The 12,452-nt window shown below is 46.7% G+C and overlaps 1 protein-coding gene across 1 annotated transcript; it reads right to left on the bottom strand.

The window, feature by feature from the left end:
* Positions 1-3,730: 3,730 nt before the first annotated feature.
* Positions 3,731-9,626, bottom strand: nrarpa (NOTCH regulated ankyrin repeat protein a). Its single transcript, XM_040198486.2, has 2 exons — positions 7,965-9,626; positions 3,731-7,755 (listed from the first exon to the last, which is right to left on the bottom strand). Exon 2 carries the CDS (start codon positions 7,260-7,262, stop codon positions 6,924-6,926), a length of 339 nt encoding a protein of 112 aa, XP_040054420.1. The 5' UTR covers positions 7,263-7,755; positions 7,965-9,626; the 3' UTR covers positions 3,731-6,923.
* Between the last annotated feature and the right edge of the window lie 2,826 nt (positions 9,627-12,452).

Genomic DNA, 12,452 nt, shown 5'->3' with positions numbered 1-12,452 from the left:
CATCCCTTCCTCCCTATTAGCATAGCAGCTGCCTGATACAGGGCGTAGGGTGGGGAATGGCCAGGTTGCTGTGTGCATATGTGTGTGTGAGGGTGTTTGTCGGAGGGAGGGGTGTTGCGGGGGGGCTGGGTGGGGGGTGTGATGAGGGGGTCCAGTCAATGGCGGTCCGTCTGGCTTGTGAATAGCAGCTAAAGCAGGCCCCCGCAAGCTAGACAAAGGAGCCAGGAGGGAGGGGATGGGGTCGGGGTGAATGAGGGAGAGATGGGGGGGGAGGAGGGAGGAGGTGGAAGAATGAGGCAGTGAATGGAGCGCCTTGTCACTGGCACTGTGGAGAGAAGCACGGAGGGAACTGGAAGAATGAAAGAAAAGTTCAAAAAGGAGCGGAGGGCAAGGAAAAGACCGGCCCGACCACCTGTCTCTCTCTCTCCCTCTTTATTTCTTTTACTCCCCTCCTTACACACAGGCAGACTTTGGGGAGGGAGTGTTCACTGGTGTTGTTTAGCAACAGACGTGTTTTGGGGGAGAAATTGTTGCATCAGCAGGATTTCAAGCTCACTGTCGTCCACCAGCATAAGAGTCTGTGCAGGTTTTCAGATCGTTGAGCTCAAATCTGTTCAATGCACTTTCCAAAAGGAGGATCCCACAGATGCAATGACACAGTGAGGTTTGATTATAGACACCTAGTAGTTTCTGCTGGATCCAAATAAACCATCTCCTGTCGCATCTTTCAGTCAAAAAAAGTCAAGCTCACTGTTTGTCACTCGTGAGTAACCTTTTGTAAAGAAATGGAACATTGAATACGTTGTGTTCAGTCTTTTTAGCTCTTAGACTACCGAGTGGCTAATGTCCGTGTTTGCTGGATGGTAACTTGCAGCAAACAGTGGCAAAATGCTGACACGGCACTGGGCACTCAAGGGGGCACCGGAGGACGGGTGCTACGCTGGCGCGACAATGCTGCGGGTTGGGAGGTGTCATCAGCTGTAGCTGACCTATGAGAGCAGTAGAGAACGGCGGCATCGAGCGAAACATCGGGCCACACTCACAAGCACCAGGGGGAAGGCCCAAAAAATCAAATGACCGCCACCCAACTCGTTTTAACACGTTTTACCTCATTGACTGTGTTTTCAGTGCTTGTCATCCAACTTGGCAGCTTTAAACAACGTACGCAACGTATCTAGCACCAAATTGTACATAGACTCAGTTAGCGACTGATGAACACAGTGGAGCATTTGGCCACTTAAGAACCAGTATTGATTTGGCAAATTACAGAAACTACCACACTCAATCATTTAAACGCCGGCTTTAGATGCTAAATTTAACTGAACTCATGACTGAATGCCCGGTCAAATTACAAATGAATGTGTAGAAATCAAAAGATAAATATCTTATCGTTCGAGTAAAGTAGTCGATCGCTTGCAGAATCTGAGATCCGAATTGTATGAACTAGGCCCGGGGCAGACAGATGTGCACTTCCCTGAACAGCTGTGAAGTACGAGCCAGGCCTGCTACACCTCTGTGCTTCAGTTAATTACTTATCATGAACACATTTAAAAGACCTTCACACACAAACTGTTTTTTTCAGTTGCTCTGTCTGATCAAACCTCTGGTGAGGCGGAAGCTGGGTGGAGCCATGATGGGAAATTACTCACATCATCAAACTTTGCACACCAGCACAGATGTTAAGAGCTAAACATGGACCTTAACAGAGGCAACAAAACGAAGATCCTGGAAAGACTGTTAACCGTTTTTCCACGTTCCTCTTTACGTGAACCGCAGGTTTCTGCAGCAAGCGTTCAGATGTGTCCTCGTGGTGAAATGTAAAACGTATTCAAACTGTTCAAACAAGCCGTTTGCATTACATCATCACCCAATCAGAGTGCAATCATGTCAATCCTGGGGCCCTTTGAGGAAGTCGTACAGTTTTAAAACGAGGAATGAAATGTTGCAAAACCAATTAAATTGTGTTTTACATAAATCACCAGATTTTCAGTTCATCTTGCATCCTACAGATCAAGTGTAACCCTTTAAATGAGGGGTGTTAGCATGGATATGAATATTTTATGAGATGCAGAACAATAGCCTTTTGAATGTAGATGAAAGATTATCACACAGACGCACTTGTTTGCAGCTGCTAGAACATCAACGCACTAACAACATTTTACTTGATTTATGTGTGAACAAGCACAGACAAAGAACAGTGATTCCCATGCTGCTTCCCTTTAGTATTTTGGACTTAAAGTAATTCCCTCAATCAATTCCTCATCTGATTTTTTTTTACTGTCTTCTCAGCAAAATTCCTCCCAAAAGTCCTTGCGTCGTCTGGAGGCGGGCTGCTCCGTGCGCTGGCCCGACCAAGACAAGCGAGGGAAGCCAAGGCACATGAAGAACCTATTAGGGGTCCTAGCAGTCAACAGCAAACCTGGGAGGCCAGCCAGCTCGGTGTGTGAACAATAGGGAACCCGGCTCAACAAAAACATCCTGCAGAAGTGAGAGACTCGGGGGGGGGGGGGGGGGGGGGGGTAGCGAGATAGCCGTTCGCCCGCCGCCGCGCCATCAAAACACGGAGGAGCCTGGTGTTCACGGGAGCTCAATGCATCCAGTTGGGTCTCGGTGTGGCCAGCGCAGAACATCTGAGGTCAAAGACGGTTCCGCTGCAGCTCGGAAAGCAAGTTTATCAACTGCTTCAACGATAAGACATTTATTTCACTTTGAGTTTAACTTCAGGATCACACCGGAAGGAAATCTGTCAAAGAAAAGCATTCCTTCAATTACGTTAAAATGCAACCTTTCTTACTCAAACGGTTACAACTAACTGCCGGTCGCCACCCAGCAAACATTACAACACAAACAGGTCCAACATGCAGGAAGACGTATTGTAGTGTTGCTTTTCCCACGACCCTCCCACAGCAGCGTAACGTCTGTTGTAAATCAGTCTGACTCAATGAAAGGTTACTCATGAGCTAAACGCAATCACCAGTATGTGATTTCATAAATGCTAAACCTACAGTGAAGGAGAATTCATTTAAAGGGTTCCCTTAAAAACACACAGACCAGCAGTGTCTCTTAACATGTTTGGGGGGCAAATTAATCTGTGTGTTACCATTTTTTAACTCCAGGCCTACATGAGGTGAGATGGTTCAACAGTTTAACCCACCAATTATCAGGGGCTCTTTCATGCACCATCACAGGAAGCGTTGAATGTACATATTTCACACACGCACAACAAAAAAAAATCACAAAAAAGTACCAAGGGACGTTTTCTTCCCCTCCTCAAAGATAATTTGGGGGAACGGGCATAAAAGCAGGTTTTTGAGCCGCGAGCCGGATCGCCGCTCGGCCGTGATCGAGAGGGAGCACAAGAGGACTGTTTGTGTCTGACATTTTTTGAGTGTGTGAGTGTAACATAAAACTAGCTCTGCCACAACACACACAGGGGAGGGGACCCTTCTTTAAACTGAGCCTACCCACAATGCACTGGGCTCTTTTATCCCGGCAGTGAAAGGATGAGGCCAGATGAATGACAAAAGGAGAGAATGGGGATCTGGGTTGGGCCCGGCTCGGAGGAGGAGAGAGGGGAGAAAAGGGGGAGAGGAGGGTAGGGGTGTGTTTTCGAAACCAGCATTTTCTATGAAAAATGCAGGAGGGAGGAGGAGGAGGAGGAAGAGGACTGAGTCAGAGGAAACATAGCTTTTTGCTTGAGCGCTGACAAAGAAATGTATGCATACACAGATTTTTGAGTTTAATGATTTCTTTACTGGCTTGTACACAAACGTACAAAAATAATACAGCACTCATCTCCACATGACATCACGTCATCATCACAGTGTTACAAATGTTCAAAAATAAAAGTATACAAACAAAATGAAACATGATGGAACATCTGCATCACTCATGAAAAATCTGCCGTTTCCTCTTGCTTGAAATGAAGCAAGACCAGAAACACCACTTGGTCCAAAGAAGTCAGCATTAAAAAACAACAAAAAAAAAACAACCTCTCACTCATTTACACCAATCCGGAGGCTGGCTCCTTACGTCATAAATGTTATGACCCTGGTAAGCCAAACAACCACACAACCGTGCAATTTTTAACCATGTTACAATGATCTTACCATCAAATGTATTATTCCCCTTTCAAAAAAACAGGAAGACAGCACTTCAAAAAAGAAAGTGCCCCCAGTCATCTATATCAGCATCGATATATATATATATATATATATATCCATATGTATATATACATACACCCAATCACAGAGATACACGCATCTTTGCTTTAAAAAAAAAAACATCACGTTTTTTCCACAAAGTAACACACACATTAGGACTTTATCACCCGGAGCATATATTTATACAATAGTATTTTGTTGTGTTGGTTTTTTTCTATTCAGAAAAAAAATAAAATGTTGACACACAAAAGTCAACTTTTCAACAACAGTCATCAGTGCAATATTCAAAGAAAAAAAAAAAGAAAAAAAGAAAACACATCAAGTTTAAGACAAGTGATGCATAATTAATTTGTTGCCTGATACCAATCTATACCTTGATATGGTGGATCTATTGCTTCAGATTACTTGTGGTTGTTCCGGAAGAAGTTCTTAGTCTGGGTGACTGTTTTACTGACAGCGACACAAGGCCCCCAAGAGAAGCTCAGAATCACACAAACACACTGCAATTAAACAAAAAACCTCTTTCAACAGCTTCTCATGTGGTGAACCAGTGCTGCTGTGAAGCTTCTATGCAACTGTTGGCCATTTGAGTAGTAGGCTTTAAAAAAAACAAAATAAAAAACATCAACAAACCAAAACATACAAGCAGCATTGATACAAATGTTAGGGTGCCATGACTTTCAAAATTCAGCAGGCAAGTTTATGAAACCGTTTTATTATTCCTCTTCTAATCTGTGACGGCCTGCTATAGTCATGTGTTGTTGCTATTTGAAGTCTTCATCGTCCAACAGTATCAGGCTCCTGCTCAGTAGTAGTAACTATTCCAAAGCCTTGGCTCCTGCAGTTACCCCGTACAAACACTAGGGGCGCACAAGGCTCCGCGTTTTTGTGCAATAAAACTCCCTGCATTTAAAAGTCACGCGATACGTGTTTTTTTTGTATGACTGGAATAAAATATCCTAGAAAACAAAAAAAAACAGGCTGTTGAAGACAGAGATAGAGAGGAAAGTGGAGGTTTGTATGGAAAACAATGGCAGTGTGTGTGTGTGCGTGTGTGTGCGTGTGTTAGAGAGAAACAGAGAGCCACAGCCTCCCATGCAGAGGCAAAACGATGCATTGCTCGACAGAATTGGTTTGGTTGTAGTGTAAAAAAAAAAGAAAAAAAAAAAAAAAAAAGAAGAGAAAAAACTGGCCCGACCGAGGTTGCATGATGAGTACTGAAGTCCATCGGTCTGGTAGGCCACAAAATAAAATAAAAAAAACATACTGGCATGCGGATGATCACAGACAAATTGTGAATCTCCTCAGACTCCAAACAACGTGGCAGAGCGGTGAGAGAGCGGAACAACTTGAGAATACTTTATAGTCGAGGTAGCTGGCAAAAGGCAACCAAACAAAGTCCTTTTAACGGGAGACAAAGTCCTCTTGGGTCAACAGGCTTCAACAGAAGGGGTTTCTGGAGAGGGGGGGGGGGGGGGGGGGGGGGGGGGGGCTGGCAGGTCTACCTCCGCACGGGACAGTTTATTTATACCTCGAGTCTGAAGCAGCTTGAGTCACCCTAAATATTCATATATGATTTTAAGAAGAACCATAACATGTTCAAAAACGCATCTTCTCAATGTACCTTCATAAATAAAAAATAAAATAAAAAAAGAAGCACAGCCTGCTTTCACAGGGATGACTAGGATGTTAATAAAATACTGAAAGGAGATTATAAAGTGAATTCCAAATACGACTTTTTTTTTGATACAAAGCGAAAGCAGCGGTTTTTTTTTTTTTTTTTTTTTACACAATGACCATCGGCCACGGTGGTCGCAACTGGCCCGACAAGTTGGACGCCAGCATGGCAAGATCTGCACGAGCGCATCCTGCTGCCGCCGCTCCTCTCTCTCTCTCTCTCTTGAAAACACAAACAAAGTAAAGCTATTGTGTACAGTACATCACAACAATGATGGAGCCGCTTGTTGTTACACATGTGGAAGCGCGTTGGTTAGCCATAATGCCGCTCTTTGAGTTAAAAAAATAAAATAAAATAAAAAAACAGACTAAAACCTCTGGTAGCCAACAGAGGGCAACACTTCTTCTCTGTCTTGTTCGCGTGTCTTCCCTTTCAGATATTCCAGCATGCAGCCATTTAGCAATCAAGTGCCGTGTTTTCATATAAAATAACTTAAAACAACGAGGAGCAACACCCCCGACCACCCCCTCCTCCACCCGCCACCCTCCACCCTGCACCCCCTCCAGGAGGAAACCGTTCAACTGTAGCTGGAGCTCATGGGTGGAGAGAGAAACTGGGCCATCTGCACTTCTGGAGTCCAAACACACACGCATGTGACGATACACAGACACCGGCTTCTTTTTATATTGGACGACGGGATCTAATAAACACATTCAAGAGGAAAGCTTTAGTACCAACGAACTCACCGAAACCCGGCGTTTCTTTTGTTTAAAGAGCCGCGTTGAAGCGCCGTGTACGAGCCATGCGATACTTTACCCAGGCGTGCAGAGAGGACCCCGTTTGGTTTTCAATGAGGGAAGACTATTCTGCTGTCTATTTAAACATACACATATATATATGTATACATACACATATATGTATAATTTGGCACAACTATGTCGACGATGGCAGTTTGTTTTTTTTAGCCTGGCTTCCCCTTGTGTTGCAGCTTAAATTTCCACTTGTTGTTGTTTTTATTTTCTTTCTTTTTTCTTAATTTTTTTTTAACCTTCTCCTTTTTATTACCTGACAGCAGAGACAGATCACCGGGCGCCAGATGAGTACTTGGCCTTGGTGATGAGGTATAGCACAATGTCTTGGTGGCCACCGAAAGCGGCGATGTGCAGCGCGCTCCAACCTTCCCTGTTGGCCAGTCGGATGTCCGCGCCGAACTTCACCAGCAGCTTGACCAGCTCCAGGTTGCCGTCGATGACCGACTGGTGCAGCGCCGTCTGTCCCTCCGGCCCGAAGGAGTTGACGTTGAACTCGCAGTTTGTCATGTTCTGCAGCAACGAGTGCAGCTCCTTGGTGTTGCCCTTCTTCACCGCCTCCTGGAAGACCCGCTGCGGCGCGGAGCACGTCGACACCTCCGCCTGGCTCATGGTCGCAGCGCGCTGGAGGGTGCGGGACCAGTAATCCTGCCCGGGCTCTAAAGCCGATAACACGCGTCTTCCCCCTGTTGAGCGTCTCTGGTCTGGTGACAATGCCACAGTTACACTGGATTATAACCAGCTATTAAGGCACTTGTTTAAGTACTGTATATATCCCAAAAAGGACAAAGGAGAGGAGATAACACACTTGGTGTGCAAAAAAAAAGTTAATATTTGAGGGATCCTAAAATCCCTAAAACATTAAAAAAGGGTGTTCTCCAGCGATCCAGGGGTCTCTGGAAGTAGTTCCCCCCACGTAGCAGCAGCAGGTAGCCCGAAGCACAGGATGGAGAGGAGAGACACCTCCGACTTCACGCGTGGAAACGGGAAGAATGAACACTATTTCCACAGGACAGCCGCCGCAGGTTTTCCTTGAACGGTCCGACCCGATTCCCGGCTGATGCACGTCCCGGCTATGCGTCGCTGCTCATGAGGGCCAGGGCGTCTGGGAAAGACAACAACAACAACAGAAAGAAGGACAAGAGAAGTCCACATGAATCCACGACTGCGAGAGAGAGAGAGAGAGAGAGAGACCCCACATTCCGCCACATCCAAAAGACGGAGACCTCCAGGCGCACACGTTTACGCACAGCCGCACCGCTCCGCCTGCTGAACTCGCCTGGAAGTTCAATCCGCTGCGCATTGGTGACTTACCTGTGACAGAAGGACGGGTCCGTGGCGACGAAAAAAAAAGCGATACAAATCCACACCGTGTGGCCCCCCCGGTCGTGTGTCCTCCGCGCGGTCCGTGTGAGTCTCTGCCCCGCGCCTCGCTCTGGGAGAATATTTCACGCGTCCTTTATTTGCATGACAATGCCATCCCGAAGAAACAACTGTGGAGGAATGGGCGGAAACCCGGGGAGGTTATAGGCTGCCGGCTCGGCTCGGGGGGCGGGATCTGTCCCATGTGGATCCGCGCGGAGGGAGGCGTGGTCTTCCGAGGCGGGAGCTCCAGAAGCCACGGCGAGCTCCGTGTATGCGAGCTCCTGAAGAAGAAGAGGAGCCCAGGAAGAGGACCGTGGGCCGGGGGCCCACTGGATTTAACCACCGCAGAAACCAATAAGCAGCCTCACATTAAGCCGCGATGTCAATGGTGACTTGAGGGCGTCGGACAGGTTTTTTTTATACATGCAAAGAAAATAAAAAGTCTAATGAAACAAAGTTTAATGTCCGTTTTTGATTTGGGCCAAACCAATGTGGAATTCATCTGTAGGCTACACGTTTAAAAAAAAGGTAAAACATGAATATTAGTGCAATGGTTTATTGTTTATTTATTATTTGTTTTATGTAGGGGGTAACTGGACCCACGGGGTCAGAAGAGGTGCTGATAAGGACACACCAGGAGAGGGTGGGGTTCACATGGGTGCCGCTGTTCGGCGGCCCTACTTTCTCCGTGCGGACGGTCGGTGGACGTCGCCGCGAGTTTGTGAGAATATTGCGAAATACAAAAGAAGCGCAACGCCTCGACGCCGTTTCAAATCGAGAGGCCACCGGTTTTATTCCCTCTCACACTCGTGTAAATGCACTTTTTAACAGCGGCCGGCTGAAGTATTAGTAGTTCATCTGAACCTCCGGAGGGTGATTGCCTCCGTGCCAAATGGCAACGACAGTAAAGTTCAAACCCCAGACGAGCCTCTGGCTCGTAAGGCTCCATCTCAAAAACACCCCGCGAGGAGGAGATTACAGGTCGCTGTTTGAATCATAAAACTGCGGATATATTCCAGTTGTTTTAGACTGTGGGACTTCGAATAACAAAAGCCCCGCGCTACTTCCTTTTTGCAAGTGAAAAGAAGTGACGCTGTGTGCGGATTGACACGCCACTCAGCCCCCCTCTCCTCCCCCTCTCTCCCCCTCCTCCTCCCCCCCCCGATCACCGTGGGAACTGTGTGTGTGCGTGTGTGTGTGTGTGTGCGTGTGAGAAAAACCGGGTGAAGGTGGTGATAGATATTGATAGATAGACACGAGGTTTGACAGAATGAATGCATGTGAAAGCGACAACGCTGGAGGGAGAAAATGAGAGAGAGACGCAGAGAGAGATGCGTGAAAACCACACCAGGTAGACAGCCTCCGCCTATCCGCCCCCCCGGCGTCCCACGCTGCATCCCCTCCGCGGAACCGCTTTCCGCTCTGATTGGTCCGGTGGCTTCCACGCCGGCCTCGCTTTCCCACACTCCGAAGCGCACATCTGAGGCGCACACGTGGCGCACGTCTGTGGCCGCATCTGCGCTCTACGCGTCAGCGGAAAGAGAAGGTCGCAATCTGCTCCATTTAATCTGCCAAACAAACAAGCTGTCAACTACCGCATGACCGAGGACATGATTTACATTCCGCAAACCTCCTTTGGAGGGCATCGTCATGGCCATGTGTGTTGGTTTTACACTTTGATTGACAGGTGTCCGTTAAATTCGCAAGATACCTGAAACCATTAGGTCAACTAAACAGTCAACAGACCTGTAGCTGCATGTTATTTGTCCCAATCGAATCGGTGTTTAATTCTAACTGGATGGATCGGGTCCAATATTTTCAAACACAAAAGCTCGGTTCCATTTTTTAGGTTTGGCAGTTGCATGATGGAGGGCAGCGCGCGGGCTGCAGCTGAACCCTTCCAAGCAGATTTAGGATTTTGGGTGATATAAATAATTGACCCTTCAACATGAAATAAAAAGTGACTGTTACTGTAATAGTATGTTGTTGTTGGCATGGATGGAATTTAAACCCACGCCTGCCAGCCAATAAAAAACAAGTAGGCCGGATTGGAATTCAGATGTTTTTTCTTTGGTATTTTAATGATGAACAACTGTGAATCATCTGTTTTTGACACTTTTTAAGTGACTGTTTGCTGACCCACAGCTGCACCAAAACAAAGGAGCTGGCTGACTCATTCCAATATAAATATGCAGAATATAAATGATACATGTGTCTCACATGACACAGCATTGACATGCAGCCCCACATCTGTATGTTAGGAATGTGCGTATACTGCTCCATTCTTCAGATCTTTAGGATATGTTTTTATCAGGATTCTGTTTTACGGAAGGGTCTGCACCCTTCAGTAAAACACACACGCACATTTTGCGAAAAATCAGGAACATCTGTCTGCTGTCACATCTTTTGGCTGCATTGCGCCTGGACACTTGGAAAACATTTGCACAGACCACAAGAGCCAAAAGTTTCTCTCCCAAACTCTGCGGCTGTCCTCTGCGCCCTCCCCACCCCTTCGCTCCCGGGGTCTTTGTTGGTAATGTGCGCGTCAGAAGAAGCCAAACCCGATGCAAGCGTGTGGCTTTTGTACATCGAGTAGTGATGCACACTCAAAACAAGTATTTTACGTGTCTTATTTTTCTCAATTGGGCTAAAATGCCGTTAAAAATGTCCAACGGGGCACCCAACGCGTGCGTCAAAGCGCAACCCAATCATGGCAAGGATCAGCAGAAAGCGATCTCCAAAAAGTATTTCGGGCGACCTTCGGTGAGGACAGTCCGGTTCTCCACAAACTGGTCACGCGAAGATAACCCAAGCAACATCGCCACCCTGCTTCTATTTATGCAGCCATATCTCTGTTCCTGTGTGTCGATAAACAAGACCGCGTTTTGTTCGTTCTTTTTTTTCATTTCAGCGACATGGAGAGAACCCAGAGCCCTTCACTGTGTGCGGCTCGTCTTTGTAAACGGACCGATCGGGGACAGCCAGGGGCCAGACCAGACGGGAGGAGCCACACGTCCCGTCCCGGGACTGTGGTGCGCGCGCATGTCACCGAGGAACTTACATTCTTACTTAAATTAAAAAAAACTTAAGTCTTTTTAATATACATGTATATTAAATGCCAGATTTCCAATGATACATCTATGGCAATATAATTAGTTTTTACATCATCATGGTTATAGACAGAGAGAGAAAGAGAGGGGAGCGGGGGGGGGGGAGCGGGGGGGTGGAGGGGGGCGTTTCACCGGGAAGGAGGGTCTTCTGAATCCAATTCATTCCGGGCACCACGTGTCCTCAGAGCGTGGGAAAGAGGCGAGCTTTTCTTCCCAGCAAAGAAAGAGCAGGGATCAAATAACACGGTGCTGCAGCAGAAAGCTCGCTCTCTGCGCGGAGACAGGGGCTGCGACCACCCGGACAAGGACGGCAGAGGACACACAGACAGCGGCTTATTTGCGAGCGAGGCTGTCCGCTGCGTCCGCAGCAATAACGACACTTCGGGGTAGATTCATGTTGCCGCGGTTATGGTCACCGTCTGCTTGAAACAAGGCAATATGCCAAGACGGATTTTGTTCTGGATGCAAGAGGCATATATACTCTATATATACTGAAACAACAGCATTAGTTATGAGGTGCAACGCGCGTTCTGCTGAGAGACATTTATTTTATTACAGGCTAACATCTGGCTGGCCTCCACTACAGATGGGTCTCATTATCAGTCATGCATCTGCTTTATCAACCTTCTTTTCCACAACTGAAATTGAGATAAAATCAAAGGCCACTTGCACAAAGAAGTGAATACATCACTGAATGAAATGGAAATTCATTTAACCTGAGTGTCGTCAAAGGCCTTTGGTGTCCTGTTGGAAATAGAACTCAATGTATATAAATGTATATAATATCTTAAAAGCATTTACAGTTAACAACTAACTAGCAAACCTCATCGCACGATGCTCTGCTTGAGAATCTGTAGGTCACGTCTCAGACGGACCGCAATCTTCAAGATCTCCTCAACCCAACAGTTTCCCCTTGTCACCGCGCCGTGTGAGAAGCAGCTTCAGATGTGCTCACGCTGCACCCACAACAACGGGCTGTGAACTTCACACGCTGAGCCATGGACACCTAACGTGTTGAACTTCGTTCTTCAGAAGTTACAATACTCACAAAGTCCTTTGAAATAACGACAATATTAACCAGAGACTGCAACAAAAAAACCACAAAGCCTTCATTTTGGTGGTGCGGATTTGCTACATGGTGTCCCATTACTCACATGTCAAGGTCCCAACGTGATCTTCACACAAGAGGCAATTGTACTTCTTCCAAAATAATGAAGTTAGAGAACACCTCACTCCAAAAGTAACGTCTATATTTCCACAACATGCTTTAATCAAGACTTTGGCAGCAGCCGAGTTCCCTGTAAACTGACAGCTTGTGAAGTTAAGA

This window comes from Gasterosteus aculeatus, chromosome 14 (assembly GCF_964276395.1).
Source record: "Gasterosteus aculeatus chromosome 14, fGasAcu3.hap1.1, whole genome shotgun sequence".
In the NCBI taxonomy this organism is placed as follows: Eukaryota; Metazoa; Chordata; class Actinopteri; order Perciformes; family Gasterosteidae; genus Gasterosteus; species Gasterosteus aculeatus.
Note: the sequence above shows the minus strand (reverse complement) of the source record. Positions and strands in the feature narration are given on the sequence as shown.

Bases quoted from the DNA above. Each gene is read 5' to 3' on its own strand.
- nrarpa (XM_040198486.2), bottom strand. From the start codon at position 7,262: ATGAGCCAGGCGGAGGTGTCGACGTGCTCCGCGCCGCAGCGGGTCTTC.